Below are 24,340 nucleotides of genomic sequence, written 5' to 3' on the forward strand. Positions count from 1 at the left end.
TGCAGATCTATTTTTGAAAAATCTTGAAAATTTGTGCAAATCTTTGAATATATATATACAGATTCTTAAAGCAATACAAAGTTGAGCGACTATGATATACAGTAGCAGCATAGATTTTATTCAGACATTTGTAGAAACGGCCCGAGGTCTTAATGGGTTAAGGAAGTCATTTTCTAGCATGGAATGGGAGCTCGCATGAGGGATGTGAAGTAAAGTGCAAAAAACTAAATAAGAGCTGCAGTCGTCTCGAAAAATGTTCCATAAAATCGTTTCTGGTGAGTGAAACGAGAGATCGTGCGTGATATAGCTTGTCAACAACTTTCTCCTCGGGGGAAAAAAATAAAGGGTTGAACCGAGTGCCCTCTCCTCCTGCTGCCTTGGAATGCCGTCGATGTTTTCCTAATTGGGCTTAATTATATTACGGTCGGGGGAGTTTCCATTCCGATATTTTCATTGGGTTTTCCACAATGCCACATGGGCATTGGAATCCTTGATTCCTGGTGCGTGTTTACCGTTGCGGGCCAGCCGTCATTTTAAAGCTTTGTCTTGAGCTGTATCCTCCAATTACTGACACGATGAGGACTGGCAGTTTGGGGACACACAGCTCACAGCCCGTGAGGTCTGCTTCTTGGCAGCGTGGGGAGAGACATGGTTTCATAGGCCACAGCAATGAGAGGCTGTTCTGTGTATGATCACCTACTACTACAGTCAGAAACCTTGGTTCGGAACTGGAACCAACTTGTTTCTTGCCCTGAAGTGTGAACCAATTAAGTGGGTATATGTCACCATTCAGGTTGGAAGATCACATCTGTGATATAAGGCATGATAAAAAAGTAAGAACGGAACCAGTTCTAGAACCAAATAAAGTTATTTTGGTGGAAAAGGGGCCTTAAGAGTGTGTCTTCGGTTCGGTTAAGGTTCATGCCAGTCCATGGTATATTCACATATCTTCTTTAGGGATTTGCATAGTAAAGAGAACATGTCATGGCTACATTATTATTTATATTTCTATGAATAATTTAACTAATGGTAATTGTAGAGTATGTTAATAACCGGTACATGTGCAGTGGTTGGAGGTGGTCTCTGTACTCGTGGTAGGAAACCTACGGGTTGACATGTAGTACTGCCTGAAGCTCTTAAGTGCAGTAGATCCCCCGGCCAAGCAGGGATTGCCTCTTGGGGGAGCGCTAGATGATTGGTCTCCCATGAGGGAGACTTAAGGTTTGACTCCTGGACATGAAATGTATACGGATTTGCATTCATACTGTCCATGTTTGGAAACATTATAAATTGTAGACCATTTCTAAATCGTAGGGTTTCTTCCAGACAGCAGATATATGCTACTTTCAGTCAATAATTATTCATCTTTTTTTTTTATATTCCTAACCTAAATGTCTCTCTCTGTGTCCTGCAGGATGCCAGCTGCTAGCACCATGACCGGTGGGCGGGCCCTGCTGCTCTGTACAAACACTGACAACTGTATCTACCAATCAGTGAACGGGTAGGTGACACATACAGATCAAATGTATAGATATTTCTTCTCAAATATTACTACAATACTACAATGTAGTGAATGTTGCTCAGTCAAATATTTGAACACTGACTACTAAATTTAAATTCACGGCGTCACGTAATTGACCCCACCCCCGCCCCGCCCCAAAGAAAAGGCATGCACATGTAATTTTGACAACGTCATGATCAAATCTGCCCCAGTCGTAAGCTCTTTTATAAATGTATTGATTCATTTCTTAAGGAAATTGGTTAAGATTTGATTGCCTTAATGCTGAACACACTGGTGACCAGTAGAAAACATCGTTTTTACTGGACATGTTCCAGGTATGTCCATGCAACTCCCAGGTATAAAACTCCCAGAGGTGTCTAGTATTTCACTAACCTCCACTCTGCCAGCTACAGATACAATGCCCCTACATGTTCCCCACTACTCATAGTGTAACCTTCTTCAGTCATCGTAGAGTTCTCAACTACTGCCAGGCAACAAAATAAAACTGTCGGGACAGCTGTGAGAGGACTAGCGGTGTAACACAATAGCAGCAGAGCCACCAAGACTTCTGCAGCAGCGCATAAATGTCCATCTGGTGTATCTGGACACTGGTCCCCTGTTGGCACGCCACTCGCTGATACCCCCTATGATCACATTCTGTTGGGCCTTCTGTGTGACTGAGAGTGTGACTATACTCCCATGCCAGACCTCTGAACAGTGTTTGACGGCAAAGTTTGGTGGTTATCGAGCAATGGTGCGCCGTTTGTGACGTCCGCCGACTGTGGTTGACCTCCCTCTAGTAGGCAAATCTGTCTCTTTTTGATACAGAGACAGTCATATAGCGGCAAGACTAACTGTTCAGGAGAGGAGAAAAACGTATTTATTTATTTTTATCCAAAATGAAATTAAAGCCCAGGCAGACTCTTCACATACTGTAAAGCAACCTTTATATTGTCACAGACCGGCTGACAGTTAATACAATGTTCGCCGGGGGGGGTGCATGGGGGGGGGGGGGGGGGGGTCACGCGTCATCGTACCAAAACCTAACGTTCTCATGGAAGACAGTTGAATGGCCCTTAAATAGGCTACCCGCTGCTATAGGCCTATTATTGTTATAATGTTATATATCATTGACCTAAATGGCGTTATATCATTATCAACAATGATAGTATGATTTATTTTTAAAAGTTAAGCTTATGTCTTTTTCATGAATTGCTTTGGACATGTGGAAAACTTAGTTAAACATGCAGAGTGACACATTAGGCATTAGGCCTATAGGCAATACTTTACCTGGATAACATCATCTTTTCTTTTTGACATGAAATAATAATCCTGTACCGTCACCGTGTAGCGTTTGGTTTCATTAGCGTGATCGTGACAAAATAGCCTACAGCTGTAGCATGTCTGAAATAAATGTCAGAGCTGAAATGTAAATATGAAATCAATGCTTAAACATGTAGCTAGGTGTAATGTTAGAGCCTACAGAACCTTTCAAGCCTGTTTTCTCAACTCGTTGTTTTCTGCAAGACTCTTTCTTACTCTATAAGCCATATCTCCAAAACTGGTGGGTCAAAGTCAAACTGAACAACCAATAATGTCAATTTGAAGCTATGAAGCTGCTTTCAGATGACATGAAGAAAAAACATCTATCACTTTAATAGCCTCGGTCAGAAACAGTCACAAATTCTAGTAGGATTTAGGATTAGGAACCTATAATGTCATGCAAAAAATATGGTTGCCAGGTTGAAAAAGGTTAATCTGCCAGTCGAAGGCACTGCCTAGTGACAGATTTAATTGTCTGGGGCCTAGACGATAACTTTCTTGTTTTTTTGTTTTTGTTTTTATTTAAACTATGTGTTTAAAATCTCTTGGTCTGCACTGTGGGAAGCTTTATCTCTGAGGGATATGAACAAACAAACAAACAAAAAAGAACAACAGAAAGTGAACGAAACCGTCTTGGACTTTCTGATGTTCCACGTCCAATCCATTCTCCTCGTCCCCTCTATGGTCCTGTCAGTTGGTCACCCATGCTTTTGTATCCTTGTTATACTGTACCTCCTTCCTCCCTCACCCCTCTGTAGCCGTGGGTGAGATGCAAGATTCCCGCTGGATCCTGTTTTTCCTCTCTCTCTCCTTTCCTTCGCTCTCTCTCTCTCTCTCTCTCTCTCTCTCTCTCTCTCTCTCTCTCTCTCTCTCTCTCTCTCTCTCTCTCTCTCTCTCTTATAACAAGTCCTCTCGTGAGCCAAGAAAAGACCTCACCTGCAGCTCACTTTCTCCCTCATTCCCCCTCTGGCTGTTCCTCTTTTTCTATACTCCCCTCCCCTCCTCTCTCCTCCCCTCCCCTCCCCTCTCTCCCCTCCCCTCTCTCTCCTCCCCTCTCTCCCCTCCCCTCTCTCCCCTCCCCTCTCTCCCCTCCCCTCCTCTCTCCTCCCCCACACTCCCTTTCTCCCTTTCTTGACTTTCCTATTTGACCTACTTTTTCCCCCTCTGTTGCTTTTTTATGCTTAATAAAAACTGCTGCCTAAACTGAGCAAAGACTGTGTGTGTGTGTGTGTGTGTGTGTGTGTGTGTGTGTGTGTGTGTGTGTGTGTGTGTGTGTGTGTGTGTGTGTGAGAGACTGTGTGTATGTGCGAGCATGTGCTTGTGTAATAAACGAGAGATATTCACAAGGGGATTATTATAATTGTTTTGGTCACACATCAGTGTTGGTCATAGCTATAACTCAAACATTACAACACCTTTTTTATTTTGGTTTCGGTCCTCAGAGGGTACTTGAATTACTCTTATTTGTACCCAGATTGCATGACTGTTAGTTTGCACATCCAGTGATGTCATCAGAAGTTGACCATGAGCAGAGGAGAGGCCTCACTTCCGCCGTTTGTTGGAAACCCGATCATTTGATGAATAGCCAGGGGATACCGGTACCCCAAAAAACGGAGTTTAGTGGCATCTGGATTAAGCTTGATTCATGCTCTGTCCTACAATGGCATCGAGCACTGGAAAAATAGTCGATCTACAAGCTCACAACTGCATCGCAGCTATTTTTGGCCGCATGACACATAAGCATAACCCAGGGCTTCAGAGTAGGAAAGATGCACGTCCACAGCCCACCCTTTCCCCTTTCTTGTGGATTGCTTTGATCCCCTCCCCAGAAATAACTGTGTGCGTAGCTTGTAAACTCTGACCCCTAGACTCAGAGTTCAAACAGTCACGACCCAGTAATCTTCCAGGAGTGACTCACAGTCAGCCAGTGCTTCTCCAACACAGACCTTTAACAAGTCCTCCCTGTTTACTCCATTAAACTCGCTGCTATTTGGACATCGGTGTAAGTGCTCAGATTGTGCAACTCATTTCCAGAGCTATGCGAGGCACGGAGGCAGACACCATACCCTGTACAGAGTGTCGGGCTTCGTATGCGACGAAACAGACAAGATCACAATAGTGCACAATTGTTTTCTATTATTTTGTGTGGGAATTGAACTTTACCACTTAAGCTCAAGTTTATGTTTCCTAGGATGAAGGTACCAAAGTTCACAATGCGTCACTGTTTTAGCAAACATATTGTTGTTTTTCTTAAACATTTTTAAAACCCTGAACATTTTTGCTTTCTATTTGTACAATGCAAAATAATACTTTTAATGCCTTCAAACAGCTATTTTTACAACATTTGTTTTGGCAAATGGACAAACAATTCAGTAGTACAGAGTAGTACAGACTACTCAGCAATGCCATTCAAGTACAGTAACTCTGGCAGCAACGACGCACATCGTGAGGTGTTGTGTGAGATCCTGTGTTAGCAATTTCTGTATTGCTAAAGTATTAGAATATTTGAGATATATGTACATTCGTCACTAGTGTCTACTCGTAGTGTGTATTGACGTTCATGTGTTGATGTTTATCGCCTCTGTCGGGGGGAAACCTCCAAAACTGCTCCTTTTCAGGATCCAAATTCCCCAAAATGGCAAAAGTATGATCAAATAGGACATTGATTTATGAAAAAACACAAGGCAGTTGGATCATGGATATACTGTAAGACGTTTGTGGCCGACAGTGATGTCATGTTGGTGCGTGTGTGTGTGTGTGCTCCTACAGGTTCCAGTGCTGCGGCTTAAAGGTCGGGGAGGCTCCGTCGTCAGCGGCGCCCCAGCGGCTAGAGGCGCGCAGGGAGCCTGGGGACAGAGACAAGAGAGACACGGCCGCTCCGGCCCCCAAGCGCCCCCTCTCCCCACCGCTGGCCCTGGGCGGCAGCCTGGGACCCCCCGACAACATGCTGACTCACAAGAGGGCCAACACCGCCGACCCCCGGCCCGCCCCCGGAATGGAGAACGGCCTGTGCGGCAAGTTCAACAACAACAATAAGAGTCCGGCCGGACTCAAACCCGCCGCCAGCATCCGGGATAAGATCTCACAGTGGGAAGGCAAGAGCGAGCCCGGCCCGACTTCTTCTTCTTCCGCGGGACCGAGTTCACCAACCGCCGCGGGCCAGAAGGAGGTGGAAACCGTCCGGAAGAAGGAGGCTAAGACCCTGGAGGTCCAAAGGACAGACAGCAAGAGGCTGGTAAGCTGGGAGAGGCAGGACTCGGGGAAGGAGAATCTAGGAAAGGTGGGAGATTCCAGGTGCAAGTTCCCGGAAGGCCAGGGCGGCAGCGGCAGAGACAGAGAGGCGAGCGCGGAGAAGGCGGGGCCTCGGGGGTCGAAGGGCACCGCGGAGACGCCCCAGGACAAGAAGTCTGTTTCGACTCACATCAAGAAACTGGAGCAGGCCATGAAGGAGGTCCCCGCCAAGCCGTCGCTGGCCTTCCCCGGAAACTTCTTCTGCCCTCCCTCCAAGGAGGAGCAGGAGGAGGCGGAGCGCCGGGGCAACGAGCCCATATTCGGGATGTTGGACGTGACCCGCCCCAGCGGCGGGGGGTCCTCCTCCTCCGTGCGCCGGAGGAAGGAGGGTGGCGGCGACCCGGACAACGTGTACACGGAGCCCGGCGCTCCGGCTCCGTCCATAAACCCTTTGCCCAAACCTCAGAGGACCTTCCAGCACCACACGCCGCCCAGCACGCCGGCCTCGGGGGCCCCCGGGGGGGGCGGAGGCTCGGTGAAGGGCAAGAGGAACCTGCCCCCTCTGCCCTCCATCCCCCCTCCTCCCTTACCCACGTGCCCCCCCCCTGGGGTCTGCAGGAGGCCCTGGGCCGACAGGCCGCGGGACAGCAGCAACAGGTATGGCACCGCTTGGACATTTTAGTCTTTGCCACGGCTTTAGGCTGTCGTATCGTCAAGGAGGCCGCAGGGAATTCGTTCATGAAAAAACACAAAAAGTTCACATAATGGAGATTCTGCCCAACAGCCAACGACATTTTTAGTGTCCTACTAATGCTTGATAAACAATCTCGTTAGGGATGTGATATATGGGGGTAAGACAAACATTCCAATCAAGGCCAGCTGGCTCTAAATAAAACCACAACAAAGCTAACGTCATAAAGACAAATTGACATCTCTCAGATGTCCCGCTCCAAGTGCAATTAGCTGACAATGACCACGCATGCTGTTGTAATGTGTCATACACACCCTCCTCCCCCTCCCCGAACCCCTAACATTGTAAAGAAACCTCTTATGCATATTCTAACTTCTTGTCTCAGCGTCACACAAAAACGGCAGATTGTAGATCTGCTACCTTTGCTGTTGTTTTTTTAATTGAATCCTGAAAAGTAAGAGATTTGGACATATGAGGTTTCCACGCCGACAGAGACGATATACTGTAACATCTGCTGTGAATCACAGCCTCCGGTGACATCATCGTGTTCCTAAATATCCCAAGGAGTGATCTCAGTTGGTCGGAGTTGAGGAATGTACGCAATACGCATCCACTCGGCCGCGCGTTGCAAAACTCTGGAGGTGCCGGGGGGGGGGGACAGGCAGAGGATGTCTAAAAAAAGAGAGAATTCTCTGCGACGTTCTAATGCTTAATAAGCTCATATGCACAGCAGCCATATTGGAAAGAATTCAGGCTTCTTCTTTAGGTCTTACCAATGATACTAATGCAGGCTCTGTTCCATTCTGGTCAAACAGAGTCCGTGTTAAAGATACTATCGAAAGCTTATGCCTGGTCTCGCACCCCAGAAATTGTAATCCTTAATATATGAACCATGTATGACCATATGACCGTCCAAAAATAGCTGATTTACAAGCTCACGACACGCTGTGCCGGAACTCTTCAGACTCCACCTCAGGCCTAGATAGGACGACCGTGCAGACAGACCGTGGTCATTTGTTCTTAAGTTTTTTCTAAATAGGCTTGTTTTTTTTCTTGATCGCAATGTCATTTAGATTGCATGTTATTTAGACAGATGCTATAGGTTCTAACTTCTTGGTTTACCTGTAGTCCTAGTTTACTGAGACAGCTGTACTGTCTGCATTTGATGTGTTTACCTTGTAAGTCGGCTAAATGCCTAAATTGTAGATCAGCTATTTTCTGCATGTGACAGTCATACAGCGAAGGCTTAAAAGGGTTTCATCTTGTCGTGAATCTTTAGTCTTAACTAGACCTAAGACAATTACACGCCCCCTTTGAAAGCAATATAGAGACCAACAAATACAAAAGGGAAATACAGCTGACAAAGCAAAACGACCACCATAACTAAAACAAAACGTTAAGTATAGTCAAAATCAGATTGGACTTGATTTGCCAAGCCCAATAAATGTACAGGAATTTGGTGGAATTCTGCAGGAAAGTCACTGATGGGTCTCAGCTGCTTTCAATCAAACAAACATAATACCGAAGGGAAACCCAGAGAAATGTTGAACTGTGCAGAAGGAAGTGGAGACTCTTCTATTGTTCTCCCCAGTGGTCTGCACAGTCTCTCTCTCCCCAGTGGTCTGCAGTCTCTCTCTCCCCAGTGGTCTGCGCTCAGAGTTGGAGCTTTGGCTTGGCACTTGTAACATTCCATACCGTATGCAGAGAGAGAGAGAGAGAGAGAGAGAGAGAGAGGCCTCACACTTCTGTTACTGACACTATTCAGCCAAGTCCTGTCTCTCCATGAGCTGTCCCATACAGCAGCCATGCTGTGTAGGACGTGATATGTAGGCCTACACATGTGTGTGCACACGCATAATAATTGCCTCTCTACTCTTCCGTGGAGACGGTGTCTGCTGCCTGAAGCTCATAAGCACAATATCTCCCCTCAGTCCCCTGACTAGAGCCATATAAGTTTGGTCTCGTAGTCCTACGAGGGAGACTAGGGTACGAATCCCTAACCTAACCCTAACCGCATGAGGATTGAGGAAGCCACAGGTGAGTCTTAACTGGCCACACATGTGTCTTAACCAGCCACGTATGCCGGGCTGTTGGTACGTCGGACTAACGTATGCCGCCCCCTGCAAATTGATTGCAGCTGTAAGTACTATAGCTTGCTTCCAACACTACACTACCTCATCCTTGATCCTTCAGAGGTTTTTAACTACGTCCGTCTGTCTGTCTGTCTGTCTGTCTGTCTGTCTGTCTGTCTGTCTGTCTGTCTGTCTGTCTGTCTGTCTGTCTGTCTGTCTGTCTGTCTGTCTGTCTGTCTGTCTGTGTCCACCAGGAAGTCCTATGAGTTTGAGGACCTGCTCCAGACGTCCACAGAGGGATGCAGGGTGGACTGGTACGCTCAGTCCAGACTGGGCCTCACACGCACTTTATCAGAGGAGAACGTATACGAGGACATACTAGGTAATAACTGCACACAGTTGGCATTTCGGCGGGGGAAGGGAAGCCATGGGTGACGAGTAGTGATATTTGTCACTGCACACATACCTGTCAGCGGGGAGTGTTGGGCGGGAGGAGTAAGACGGAGGCTCCATGTCCTCCCGGTGGGGGCTCCTCACTGGCAGGTCAATCCGTAGGTTACAACAGCAGTGACAAGTAACACAGGAATCAATTATTTTTTTATGTTTTCACATAAAGAATGACTCAGTGTATATGACTCATGATACTTTAATAGCCTGAATCATATACACGGCATGATATATGAGCATAAACAGTGTTTTTGTTTTATTTATTCTACTGTAGTTCGCGGCGTATAAGTCACGTTGTGAGCTTGTACACCGGCTATTTTCAGTGCATGACTAAGTATGAAAATCAGTCTATCTTTCAATGCCGCCTTATGTAAGCCGAGAGCTCCTCATGTTATACAGTATCAAACGTTCGGAACAATGAATGTCTCCTCTGCTTTGGCCTTGACCACCCATCATCATTCACTAGCACACACAACGAGTCTAAGATAACACAAAGTTATTGTTTTCTTTTACATGGCTGAACATATCATCTTAGATGTACTTTTTTGTGGGGGGGGGGGGAGGGGTGAACATTGCAGGCTGTAAAAAAAACAACTTTTGATTTACGTGTTTCAAAAACGAACATGATCTCATGTTCATTGTTAAAGTGGCAGGCCGCCTATGGTGCTTTGCCTTTATTTTGCGTGTTGTGTTGTGTCTATCATAAATTCCCAGCGAGGGTCAGGATGCGGTCGCGCTGGGCTCGGGTCTTTTTTGTTTAATTTAGAGGCACACACTGCAGCTCCGCTCGTATTAAAAATGAAACCTCTGCTCCTTGGCTTATTGTCTGTACTGTTATGCCTACCCCACCCCAAGCCTGGTTCATTTCATAACCCTGGAAGCAGCAATAGTGCAAGTATAACAACTCAAAACTTTTTAGGGATGTTTCACTTTCAAACATGTTTGGGGCCCTTTTATCGTCTACCCTAACCCTTTTGTGAGCACCCAGTTTTTAAGTTGCTTGATTCAGTATTTTGATATTTGATATTATTTTTTATCAGACACGCCCCCTTCCTATATCAACCCACTGTTTTAACTCAATTTTAACCATGTTAGATTAATTGAAAACACACGTCCTTGTGTCTGGTGACTGATATTGTACTTCTAATGCATGAGGTGCTGCATTCTTTCAACTACTTTTTTTTTCAATTATTTAAAACAAAAGTTTGGAAAAATGAAATAAAATTCATTTAATAAAATACATGAATGAAAGGGGGTTTCGGACACTTGTATACTTTTGTGTATCACTACACAACATGTATCACTTGTTTAATACTTGTATAACCTAAAAGTATTAAATACTAGAATTTCGCCCCCCTTCGGGGGGCTCAATCCTAGTGTCGTTGCAGCGCAATATGGGAAGAAGGAAATTGCGTTGACAGAGTTGACAGACTCCACTTCATGTTTCAGCTGTGTTTTTAAACTCAGTAGTGTGCCCTGCACATGTAGTAACGGATGGGTTATAAATTATTATAATAACAGAAAGTGTTTTTTATTTCTCATAAATACGCAAACATGGTGAAACAACTACAGTCACAGAGAGCAGTGCCAAGGTAGCTGCTGCCTGCTAACGATGCAAACAACAGCCTTGCCTGTCGTGTGTGTGTGTGTGGGGGGGGGGGGGGGGGGGGGGGATAGCACTATTTTTCGACATTTTACTGTGTCATAAATATTTACATCTGTAGCCTATATTGTGATTACATTTGACCGTACATTTGACTCTTGTGTTATATTCTTGTGAAATATTCAGTAAAGTATTGTGGTGAAATATTCACCCCAAGTTGATAAGATATGCAGAGAATATAATACCAAGAAGCCCCAGTTTGAAATGCATTAGGCCACAGACCCCCATTTGATACCATTTGCTCTCTGGGAAAATCAGGGTCCATTTGGTTCCATTTGTATGCTCTTGGAGTATGATGACTGTGCTAACCGTATTATCATAAAATATGTCTCAGTTTGAAGATTCAAAAAAACATATTTCATATGTGTGAGCTTGTAAAGGAACGTTCAACCTAGAGACAGTGTTGCCAAGTCTGATCATTATAAGCTACTTTGGACTTGTTTATCTATTGGTAGTCCTTGACATGGAAATGTTTGAGTTCCACTGCTCTGAAACAACATTAGACAACAAAGTTTGACAGTCAACACTATAATTGATTATTTTAAGACTAATTTCCGGACCATTTTTGATTTACCTACTTTGAACTGGCCTATTAACATTTTTATAGACCTGGTTGCTTGTTTCACTCTCACATCCACGATATGTGGCAACCCTGGTCCCTGGTTTGTTTTGCGTGTGGATGTTTTTTGTGTTGCTTTAGCATCTTTAGCACAGTAGCTATCAGAGGCTGCAGTCATGTGGAAGCAGGAGGGAAAAAGGAAAAAAGACGAAAACACACAGCATTGCGCGGCCGCAGATCTGCCCTTAAACGGCAGATCTGTCGTTTTATGGATCATAGAACGAACGTATGCTGTTAGCTTGTTGGCCCCCCCCCCCCCTCCCTCTCTCTCTCTCTCTCTCTCTCTCTCTCTCTGACGTTCTCTCTCTCTCGCTCGCGCGCGTTACTCTAACACGTCTTTCTGTCTTTCTCTCTCTCTCTCTCTCTCTCTCTCTCTGTCAGAAAGCGTTGTGAGTTTACTCACAGCACCGTCACTCCTGTCAGTTATTTCGTCGTGTATCGGTAGCCTATATGAGCCCAATATTGGCGTTACGCATTTCACTTGAATAATGTTGTGTGCGCACGTGCGCACGCTGAGAAAGACAGTTATTTAATGAAACTGAAAATTATAACGTGCTGCGCTGTCTCGCCGCCGTATAGCCATTCCTGTGTGTGTGTGTGTATGTGTGTGTGTGTGCGCGTGTGCGCAAGACAGACGTGCGTGTGTGTGCAGGCTGAGAGCTGCTGACTGTGATTGACGTGTGAGCTGGATAAATCAGTGAGAGTTGGAAAAAGCGCACGCAGAGCCAACTCGCAGGCAGTGCCTCAGGCCAGATGGCTGAGAATCGGCACAGGATTCTCTGGGTCACCAGTGTTGGTGTGACACACACGGCTTCCACATGTAGCTTCATACTGGGTGAAAGTGGCGTTCCAAAAATTATTTTTCCCCTCGGAATTCTTATTCACAATGAGATGGAGTTGAGGTGTTTGTGTTTGCTTGCTGGAGCTATAATTAATGTATTTGCATTAAATGTCCACTCGCGCATCGAAGTAAAAAGCAAGATGGCCGATTGTGAGACTGAAAAGTAGCTGTGGGGGCGGGCCTGGTGGGCCTATGAGAACACAGAGCAGTGTTGCCAGGTTTGCGAATTGTAAGCGAGTTGTAGTGTGTGCAAGTAGCCTGGTTAAAAGGGCTTGTTTCTGCCGCTGTTGGGGCAACAGAACATGTCGACCGTTTCTGTCAACCGCTTTTGGTCAGGTGACCAACTCCACAAATGTTAAATTAGATAAAGTAGCATGAAATGGTGATACTCAAGTAAAGCAAATATACCTCAAAATTCAACTTCATGGTACAATACTCAAGTACAGTACTTTTCCACCAGTGTGTGTAAGAGTAGCATGGTGTGAGGTCTGAACAGACTGCTTCCATGATTGCCAGTGTAGCAGTGAGTGCACATGGATGGCGTAGTCGCCAGACTCACCAGTGCCACCCACGCACATTTCAGCCAAAGGATCCCGTGCCACTGCGGTTTTCAAAACAAGACAATTGTACAGTGAGAGATGCTCATTACCCTTCCCCACCACCGCGCGTGCATACACACACACACACACACACACACACACACACACACACACACACACACACACACAATAGCGTTGTTGTCAGGAAAAAACCTCTTATCTCCATGTTTTAACTTTTTGTGTTTTTATCATAATATTAAGGCCCTACTTGATCACACTCAGAGTGTAGAGTAGAAGAGTAGCGACACGCTTTGATGTCGCCGCAAAGCGGGCTATAGTTCCAAACATTGCTCCTATGGCTGGAACTATCCCATTGAGATAGAATGAGCACTTCCGCATTCCATTGTTACAATGGGAGTCAACGCTATAGTGTCGCCACTCTCTTACTATATTTCTCTGATCACACTACAGCGTCACGCAAAAGCATCAAAAGTAGCAGATCCGCCATGCAGGTCGTCGAAGACGTTTCGAGCTTGTAGATCTGCTGCTTTCGCTGTTTAAAAAAGGTAATGGTTTTGGACATATGAGGTTTCCACCCGACAGAGACAATATGTATTGCGTGCCCTGTAGGGCTGTCTCACAACAATGAAATTCATGATTAATTATCTCTTCGTGTACGTGTGATGTTTTGACGCAGCTTATTCTGGATCGTCATTGTTCTTTTTAACCACTTTAACCCCCGCTGTCCCTATTCCGGGCGTTCAAAATAGGGAGTTGAAAATATATCTAGATCTACAACTACTTGTAGGTCTGCTATTTTTTGCGGGACACTGTCATATTGCCCAAGCATAAAACGAGGCTTACTGTAAGTGGTTCGATGGTCAAAAAATAGTCCACCATGGGTGAGCTCATACTGTAACTCATCGCCTTGCCGGGTTTGCGATAGTCGTGCCAGGGTTGAAATAGCAGCTCAGTGCCCCATGGGAGCGAGGCACACACAGACAGACAGACAGACAGACATGGAGACAGGAGGTGTGGAGACGGTAATAGCTGGGTGTCGAGATGCCTTCTCACGGGCCTTGCGTTCGGTCTACACGCACGCACACACGCACGCACGCATGCACGCACGCACGCGCGCGTGCACGCACACACACACACACACACACACACACACACACACACACACACACACACACACGCAAGGCAGCTCTCATCAACACTTCTAACTAAGTCAACACAGCGGCAAGTTAGTTAGTCGCGTGTTTCGTTTTAAGGCCGATGAGAGAGGAGAAGAACTGTTACCCAGTACACACTGATGCCTGGCATGACACACACACACACACACACACACACACACACACACGTTTGTATTACTATACTTGGGAGTACATCAACAATTTAGGACAGTGATTTTATGAATGCAGTTTTTTTACCCTAACCCAAAAGCTGAAAAAAGCAGATCTACAAACTCACAACACATCACATCGGTATTTGGTTGCCAGTGAATTAAGCTCTAAGTACATCAGTCATCATCCCTCCTGAATCTGTGAGGACCAGGAAAAATCATTCTCAAAATATCAATTTCTCAAATTCTTCTATAGCCTGTATACACTACACGCACGCACGCACACACGCATGCATATCTCACGCACATGAACACACCACATAGATTAAGCCTGTCAGCTGCAGCAGCCAGCCAATGTGAAAAGCAGCACACTGATTTCTTGTTTTTCCAGAGAGAGAGAGAGAGAGAGAGAGAGAGAGAGAGATGGGAGAGATGAACTGAACGTCCCTGTCTGCTGTGTGCCTACAGTACTCCTACAGGTCGCATCTGGTGGATGGATTGATGTGGTGAAAAGACGGGGGGGGGGGGGGAGAGAGGCTAAGGCCTTGGAAAATGGGACTTGGTACTCTTATCTGCAGAGAGAGGACTGCCAGGTGTAGAGTTATCACAGCATCACTGCTGTCGGGTGTGCATGGAAACCTCTTATGTCCAAAATACAAATGTGGAGAGAGTGAGATACTAGGTTTCCGCCCCGACAGGTTAGCACTAGCTGAATGTGCTATCTGTAGCAGCAGCAGTGTTGAAATAAGGAGGCCATGCTTTGCAGGCACACTGCTCTGCACATTGTCTGTCTGGAGGATCTGGTGGTGATGATGCTCTGGCCAAAACAAAACAACGTGTCGCAAATTTACTTGATCCTCGCTGTTTATTTTGCGATGCATGTGTTGTTTGCTAACGTTGTGTTTATACGTGATTTTGTCTTGTGCCCCCCCCCCCCCCCCCCCCCTTGCAGACCCTCCATCCAAGGAGAACCCTTATGAAGACATAGAGTTGGAAAGAAGCTGTCCGGGCAGTAAATGTGTTTCGCCGGCCCCTTCCTCCCCTGTTCCAGACACACCCACTAAGGTATACGAGTCAAATAGTTCATTCAGTGGTTGTCACGACTCACACTTAAGCAATATTACACGAGAGGGTGTGGTTTACCGTGATTATTGGCACGACAGTGATGACAGTCATGCAGGAACGAGACGTAGTAGTAGAGTTCCGCAAGCATCACGTGTTCGGGGGAGGGAAGTCAGGCGAGGAGAGCGATCTTTAATTGTCACTGCGACCGTAGTCTCGCGTTACCAGACTGTTGCGATTTCCAAACGCTTAATCATACAGTCTGGGCCAACGGAAGAGCTATCATGCGTAAGCGATAAAGCGTAAATGGAGCCTCCTCGCCACTTCCGTTTCGTCTTTACAGTCGCACACATTTATCCTGATATAAATAGAAAACATCTAAGCATATATAGCTTGTTGCTTAGCAGAATAATAATGAAAAAATATATATTTTAAAATATATTTTCGTGAACAGAAAGGGCAGCTTCCTTACTCAGCTCATGGGGGGGCTATAGTCCCAGACTCTATATAGCATTCGGAGATTGTGGAATAGTTGTCTGGCTACGCGAGACTACTGCGACCGTGACTCCTATATAGGTCGCCTAGGTCGGGGTGGTGCAGAGATATTATTCATTTATTACGGACGTCCTTCCGGTGGGGGCTCCTCACTGGCAGGTGAGCCAGTAGGGCATAATTGACTGAACAACTAAACTGGGAGACTGGAATATATATATAAAACATAAACAGCAACATGGCCGGTCTCTCCTGCTCTGTCCCTCTCCAGCAGCTGCCGTGCTCCTCCTCCAAGCCGGGCTTCTTCAGGCAGAACTCGGAGCGGCGCAGCTTCAAGCTCCTCGAGCTCCGCAAGACGGGCCGCGACGCCGGCGTCTCCTCCTCGCCCTCCCGCGTCAGCCCCCCCTCCACGCCCAGCAGCCCCGACGACACCCCCTGCCTCTCTGGAGACCCCTACAATCGCAGGCGGAGGAAAATCCCAAAGGTAAAAAAAAAGTTAAACCCACTCATAAACACACTCATAAAACACATACACACACACACACCCCTTTCTGTGATTTATGGTCCAGTCCCCTGCTCGGGGAGCGATCCACTTACCCGTCAGACAGGGGAAAATCTTTTCACAGATATTTCCTGTGAGAAGTGTGCCTGGGACGAACGCCTCCCCCGGGGGCTTCAGCGACGTGATCTTTTTGTGATATTTTGTATTTTCTAGGGGTGGGGTGGTGTGGCGTGGGGGGAGGGGGTCATTCCTGCTGCTTGTTTTGGACAGTACACACAGTGCACAGAGACAGGATGCAGAGGGTAGAGAGAGTACACCGTGTGACATGCTGTAACACGGGCTGCAAGCCACCTTCGAACACTAGCCACCAGGGAGCCGTTAAATCAAGTCTGCAGCAGCACTAAAGTCCGACTTATATTGGTTTGCGCGAATGCGGACTAAGCTGGAGTCACCAGGCTTTCCACTGTGGAGCAAAGCCTGGTTGTTGTAAAACTCAGCCGTATGATCCGGTTTAGAAAGAAATCATTGGTTTCCGATGGCGGGTTCCGGTAGGCGTCGTGTTGTTTTTGTTCCCCACATAATGTGAATCAGTTAGTTTAGTCTCCCTCATCGCGATGAGTTAGAATAAAATCTGGATATATCCACTCTAAACCGGAAAAGGACTTTGATCCCAGGCTAGTGTCACATTTGGGACACAGTCAGAGATCTATATCGTATTGTGTTGACATTCTCTGGTATTCTATGTTTTTTTATTTTATTATTAATAATGGTATTAATGTTGTTTTTGGGTTGGGACAGATGGTGCTGAAAATCAATGGCATCTTTGAGGCACGGAGAGGGAAGAAGCGCATGAAGAGGGTGTCTCAGTCCACGGAGTCCAGCTCAGGGAGAGGTGAGGGTTCACACCTACTGAATGTAGGCCTCATGTCTCACACACACACACACACACACACACACACACACACACACACACGCACACGTTGCTTCTATTAAATAAGACAATACTCATGTACCGAGCAAATACACAGTGTGCGGGTGTACCATATTGCTTTCATTGATGTCCACTGGCCTACGCACCTGTGCATACGCCTAATTTATAGGTGTGCGAAGGTTTTCTCCTACAGCCTTTCAATAATTGAAAGGCACCGCAACAGACTAGACTAGAGTGACATACATTAGGATATTTGCTATTGTGATATGGCATAAGTGTTATATAAAAATATAAAGATCGGTATCGGTATGTCTCAAAATCAAATGATCGGAATCGGATCGGGAGCAAAGAAAATTTCTCTAATTATCAAGTTAAAAATTGTGTAACTTCACTGCAACTTGATAGTGAGACATGTGATGGTTGGCCTCATACACGTGTCTCTCCCCATAAAGGAACAATAGCCCAACATGTGTGTTCGATTATCTTTAGGAGTACGTTTACACGTTTGGGTCACTTGTGAGCGGCTGACCCATATTTCTGGAATGGGATGGTTTTCTATAGACACTCATACAGTACCAAACAAAAATGCAGGAGGAATGAAGACAATTGAGAGCAAATACTTGAACTCAGATTGTGCTGTTGTCCTCATTTGCAGTGGTGGAAGAAGATTTGTTTAAAAGTAGCAACACAATGGTGTAGAAAAACTCAGTTGCAGGTGAAAGTCCCGTAAAAGTACAAAAGTATTGGCATCAAAATATAGACTACTTCACCCATTAAAACCCAGAAACCATCTGTGTAATTTTAGATATTAGTGTTGGCTATTCAAAAATAGCAGATCTACAAGCTCACAGCATGTCACTTTGTGCTTGAAAACTACTGATTTAGAAGGCATTTTTAGAATTATCATCAGAAAGGTCTTAATGGGGTGGCAATACAACAAAATAGAAACTACTAAAGCAATAGTATTGGCGTCAAAATATACTTAAATTATCAAAGGTTAGCTCATTGTGCATAATGTCTTTCCTTAAAAGCTGTGTCAAAATATTTTTGACAGAAATCTCCATATTCTTTTTTCTTAAAGGAGAACTGACACGCCCCTCGGGAGCTAATAACTGCTATCAAACAATGCTATCATGATTCTGACGTCAGAGTGGCGAAAGCTTTCCCCAACGACTTCTATGCGGGCTCGCCGGGCTTGGTGGCCGTGGTAGCATAGCAACTTATGCTACTATTTTGGTGTCACATTTAGCTTGAATACTGGGTGAAAGTCTCATTCAAAAAATTAATTTTTCGCAACATTGTTCAGGTGAACTGTGTGTTTATGCTTGTTCATTGTAATAATCAATATCGCTATGATTATTTTATTTATCGCCGCGTCGCTCCGCATACAGTCTAGCCCGTCTCAGATGCAGGCTGCACACACACGGACGGACGGACGGACGGACGTATAGTCTCTGGTCAGGTCCCCGCATTGAACTGGGCATGTGTGTACGCACACACACACACACGGCTATAGTGCATGACAGCGGGGAAGAGAGCTACAGACGCCCGAGGCAGATTCCGTGCCATTGCGTGTGTGTGTGTGTGTGTGCGTACACACATGCCCAGTTCAATGCGGGGACCTGACCAGAGACTATACGTCCGTCCGTCCGTCCGTGTGTGTGCAGCCTGCATCTGAGACGGGCTAGACTGTATGTTGTCATGCGGAGCGACGCGGCGATAAATAAAATAATCATAGCGATATTGATTATTACAATGAACAAGCATAAACACACAGTTCACCTGAACAATGTTGCGAAAAATTAATTTTTTGAATGAGACTTTCACCCAGTATTCAAGCTAAATGTGACACCAAAATAGTAGCATAAGTTGCTATGCTGTGTGTGTACACACATGCCCAGTCCCCCGTAGAGGCTCATGATCTCGTCCGCAAGACTATGCCTCGGCATAGCGATATTTATTATTACAATGAATACAAACATAAACACACTATAGTTCACTTGAACAATGTTGTGGTAACTAACTACGGTATTACAGAGTGAGAGCGAGGGTGTACATGTCAGCCTGCGGCTGAGAGGGGAAAAGAACAGTAGTCGCGCTGCTCTCACAGCGGCCAGACAACAGCAGACCGTCCGTAGTCGCGACTGTCGCGCTGCGGGGCTGAGAGGTCTCAGAGCGGGCAGACAGGGGTGTTGGCGACCGGGGGAACATGGGACTCCAGTCCAAAATTTGCGCTTGTGCTGCAGTTCCCCTAAAAAACCCCACGCCAACCTCAATTGCATTCAAACTAAGCATTTCTGGCGAAAAAATAATTTTTTTCAATTACATTTATAGCCAATATGACGCTAAATGTACCGTCAAAAACGCTAGCCTGACCTATAGCCACTTGTTGCTAGCGCCGTAGCCCCGTTTCAAACTGTTTCAAACTGTTTTCAGTCAGACCACGTGATGTGCTGTACCACCCATATTAATTTCGGGGCATGTCAGCGGACCTTTAAATGAACGCCTTGATCCACATCATACAAAAGCATCAAAAGTAGCAGATGCACAAGCTCGAAACACGGTGTGAAGCGAGGCCTTCTGAGCTCGTAGATCATTGTTTTTGAATTTGAACCCCGAAAAGTAACAGTTTGGACATGTGAGGTTTCCTCCAGACGGAGACGATTGTGTTGAGTGAATGTAACTTTCCACCACGTCTCATTCTGCGGTGTCTCTGTGCTCTGTGTGTTTGATACAGTGACGGATGAGAACAGCGAATCAGAGAGCGACACGGAGGAGAAACAACAAGGTGAGAAACAACCCAAAATACACATTTGCATGCGTCGAACGAGAGTGGAGGAGGGAAACATAGATTTTGTGGTCTGCTTTGTTCATTGTCCTCAAGACAAGCCTGTGTTTGTGTGGGTATGTGTCTGTGTATTACTATACTTGTGACTGAGAGCCAAGTGTAGTAGAATGCAGTTTAATAGACATTGTGAGGACCATTTAGCTGGCCCCAGTGGCGTAACAACAAGCCAACAGTGGGCCCCCGATGCGGGCTGGTCACCACAGGCCTATAGCCTCTGGGACCGCAGGCGTTTTGTTTAGAAAATAAATAAATAAATAAAAAGCCTGGCTGAACGAGCCAGGAAATCTGGTCTATAGGAGTGGGAGTGAACCTTGTATTTTGCTAACCAATAACAGTGCAGAGGGGCATCGCTCAAAATGTGGTTATGTCTAGTGTTCTCCGCTGTGGTCAAGCCCCCAGAAAAGGCTGGCCAACGTTGAAGCCGCGATACGTAGTGGTCAGAGCTGGAACTGCAGGTGGGCCCCTGCATTTCGGGGAGGGGGCGGGTGAACAGATTACTGAACCAATAGGATCCACCGTCTGTTTTTGCAGGCAAATTTGAATCCGCCCCTCTAGACCAGAAATCACACTGGCTGGGCAGGCTACCGCGGGCTCTTGGCTTTAGCTCAGCATTAGATTAATTACTCACCTGCTGGAGGACGAAAGAGAATGCACTTTTAGGCCTACTCTTGGCTACAGAGCATGGTAAATAGTTTATCCATATATGGAGCTGGCCTGTTCTGACATCACAAAGTAGGTCTGACATCTGCATAGATTCCATATGCTTGACTAAAAAAGATCTCCATATAATATATGGAGATCCCTTTTATGCCACAGACATAATAACTGGGTGGGGCATGCATTTCCATTTCCAAGCATCGTTGTAGTTTTAAGTCTGCAAAATTAACACGTGTGTGTGTGTGTGTGTGTGTGTGTGTGTGTGTGTGTGTGTGTGTGTGTGTGTGTGTGTGTGTGTGTGTGTGTGTGTGTGTGTGTGTGTGTGTGTGTGTGTGTGTGTGTGTGTGTGTGTGTGTGTGTGTGTGTGTGTGTGTGTGTGTGTGTGTGTGTGTGTGTGCGCGTGTCTCAGCTCACAGCCAGCGGCTGGTGTCGGTGCAGTCCATGGGGCGTCAGACGGGTCGGTACCGCACCCTGGAGCGGGACCTCCTGGAGCTGCAGGAGAGGAAGCTGTTTGAGTACTTCATCGTGGTCGCGCTGCACAAGACCAAGGCCGGGGTCCCATACCTCCCCGAGGTCACCCAGCAGTTCCCCCTCAAAGTACGCTCTGGGCCACACCACAGCACGCCGTTAACCCATTTAGACCTGAGGCCAATTTTTAAAAACTAAAAAACGCCTTCTAAATCAATTTTCGATTTTCATTAAAAAAAATCTAACTTTTTGTTAATGCCCTACTTGATGGTCATACACAAAAGCATCAAAAGTAGCAGATTTACAATCTCTCGCTGCGTGTTTTCAGCTTGTAGATCTGCTGCTTTTGCTGTTTTGAATTTGAGGTAACAGTTTTGGACACATGAGGTTTCCACCCGACAGAGACAAAGTGTTATATGGGGGGGATTCAGGCTGTTACTGTAGTAAGAGTACCAACAATGAACCATACATACAGCATTACACAATACAACAATACACAGCCATGAACTGTATAACAATGTCTTAAGACATAGTCCGCACTCACTAAATCATTTCGGTAACATAATCAAGAACAGGTGACAAGACAATGACATTTGACGATGAAATCACAGTCAGATATTGTTCATAATACATGAAATGGAGTGTGTCGTATATGAAGTATGTATTATTCAGTTGTATTGGAAGTGTGTGCGTGTGCGTGTGCGTGTTAGACTAATAGACATTTGTATAATGAGATTCAGCCTGGCAGATTGCTGAGGTGTCCAGGCTATCTATTTATAGGGTCTGATCGTGGGAAACGCTCCTTGCTGTAAACACCTCCTGTTCTGTGCTGCTGCTTTTAGACATCATTAGGATAAAGTGAATCAACTAAATCTAATGTTCTCTATTTTCTCACCTAGCTGGAGAGAAGCTTTAAGTTCATGCGGGAAACGGAGGACCAGCTGAAGGTGATTCCTCAGTTCTGCTTCCCCGATGCCAAAGACTGGGCGCCTGTCGACAACTTCCCCAGGTACAGTCACGCCCATGTTTCCGTTTGGCTTTTTTGACGACATTGGTATCGCAATTATCAACCCATGCAATCCACACAAAAAATCACAATCGCCCCTCACTTGTGAGGGGTGTGTCTGCCACACGATTGCACGAACTATATGTTACGAGACATGAATGCAGTGTTTTATTATATAAAATTAAACCAGTCACAAGATGTATTTATATTGCCCACATGACGTCTCACATTGAAAATTAGCTCCCTAAACAAACATTAAAAGTCCATAGACTTTTAGAATAACATACTTTCAGAATCCAGATGTACAACAAGCTCACAACTCTGGCCCCGGCAATGTGTCAAAGTGTCCCTGAGCAAGACACTTGACTCCTAACTGCTCCCCCGTGAGAAGCACTCAGCTGAGTGAAGCTGAAATGAAATAGGTCTAATTATATTAACATGTCATGTTGTGTGCTTGTACACATAGTTTTTTTACGTTTTTGAATAGGGCTTAAATGGTTAAATGAAAATGTATGTGCATCTTTTGATTTGATTTAGCACATTTGAACTGATTATTTGTCAAAACATAAATAATCAGTCATCTAAATTGGAGCACACAGACATGTATAGCCTACACCCTACACATTAAAACCTGGGAACTGACCAGTATAATCACATAATTGTACTGAGCAGCTCCACGGGAGCAGTTGGGGGTTCAGTATACCTATCTTGCTCAAGGGCACTTCAGCGGTGTTGGGGGAGGGGTAAGTGGTGGCCATTCACTTCCCCAGCCACATTTGTCTTGCCAGTACGGGCAATCGGAAAGTATAGGGATGCAGCGATCAGATCGGATATCGGCCAGATATCTGCAGCCAAAAAAAACGTAGATTGGATCGGACTGCAGCCAAAATTTGACCGATCAAATGCTCTGATCCAAGCATTCCATTCCACCACACTTCTTATCCAGCAGATCCAGCATGGAGAGGCCAAGTGATCATAAGTGTTTGCTACGTAGTTGCAACAGCAGCTAGACAGCAGGCAGCATGCGGCAGCAACACACAGCATAGAGAGACTTAAATGTGTGCTGTATCGGATCGGTATCGGATATCGGTATCGATGATGTCATATCCGACATATCGGTATCGGATCAAAGAAGTGAAAAATGTCGATCGCTGCATCCCTAACCCAGGGCTTCTATAAAGGCCACCGCTGCCCCAAAATCGTGACCGGAGCCTCGATTGGGACGGTCTCACAGGAACACACCAAAAGTAGTAAAAGTTGACATCCGTTGGTTAGCTTCATCCGCTAGACATCCTAATAACTACCCTACAAACAGCCTGTTTATACAGTAAGTATACACCTCGCAAATGACCTCATTAAACGTGCTGCTTTTACCCTACCTGTATATATGACACTGACAATGACGAATGATCATTACAAGGAGGGATCCCAGTGTCCTGTCGCAGCCCCTACACCTGGTTTACTTGATCCCCGTCCTTGTAGGTTTTGTTTGAAATTGGCTTTGGCTACCAGATACGGCCCGTTCAGGCCTCTCAAAGGAAACCATTGTTCCGGGAAAAGGATGATGTGTATCTTGAGAGGTGACAGGTAATAATTAGCTTGTGGTAAATGTTTGAAGGGTGAGCGACTAGCGGAATGCTGTTAGCACAACGCCAAAGCTAGTCCTCACACGCGCGCACTCCACGTGTACACACACACACACACACACACACACAAACCAAACCGCTGAAGCGCCTGACACACTCCTCCGGTCGTCACAAGGCCGACACTGGTCAATGAGCACCTGTCAGGTACAACTGAAGGGCCTTTGTGTGAATTACGTGTGCACTAATCCTGCCCTGGGGCCATGTCCTTTTCAAGCATGTGCTCATAGTTGGTTTTAAACAACACCTTGTAGGGCTGCGACTATCTGCGACCTACTAGGGCTGCGTTTTAGGCCACGTGCAGTAGTACAGCATACCTTTTGCCTTTTTTAACATCTCCCATTTTCGAGGGGCGGTAGCCCTATATACACAGGCGCTAGCACAGTTCAATGTTTGTTTTGTAAACGCCATTGACAATGATGGGAAAATGTACCTCATAATGTGCCATTTACGTCATAT

The 24,340-nt window shown here is 45.8% G+C and overlaps 1 protein-coding gene across 3 annotated transcripts in view; it reads left to right on the forward strand.

The window, feature by feature from the left end:
* Positions 1 to 24,340, forward strand: part of LOC308313542 (DENN domain-containing protein 2A) — a 78,765-nt gene that overhangs the window by 31,221 nt on the left and 23,204 nt on the right. For 2 of the 3 annotated variants that reach the window (XM_080760718.1, XM_080760717.1), the window contains 9 exons: positions 1,415 to 1,501; positions 5,594 to 6,712; positions 9,073 to 9,200; positions 15,225 to 15,337; positions 16,098 to 16,310; positions 17,127 to 17,220; positions 19,997 to 20,047; positions 21,174 to 21,361; positions 22,132 to 22,241. In XM_080760718.1, coding sequence (XP_080616844.1) covers positions 1,416 to 1,501; positions 5,594 to 6,712; positions 9,073 to 9,200; positions 15,225 to 15,337; positions 16,098 to 16,310; positions 17,127 to 17,220; positions 19,997 to 20,047; positions 21,174 to 21,361; positions 22,132 to 22,241 — 2,102 coding nt within the window. In that variant the 5' untranslated portion in view covers position 1,415. The remainder of the gene's footprint in view (positions 1 to 1,414; positions 1,502 to 5,593; positions 6,713 to 9,072; positions 9,201 to 15,224; positions 15,338 to 16,097; positions 16,311 to 17,126; positions 17,221 to 19,996; positions 20,048 to 21,173; positions 21,362 to 22,131; positions 22,242 to 24,340) is intronic. The other variant, XM_080760719.1, reaches the window with a different exon arrangement.

This window comes from Protomyctophum bolini (assembly GCF_963924005.1).
Source record: "Protomyctophum bolini genome assembly, chromosome: 4".
NCBI classification, from domain to species: Eukaryota; Metazoa; Chordata; class Actinopteri; order Myctophiformes; family Myctophidae; genus Protomyctophum; species Protomyctophum bolini.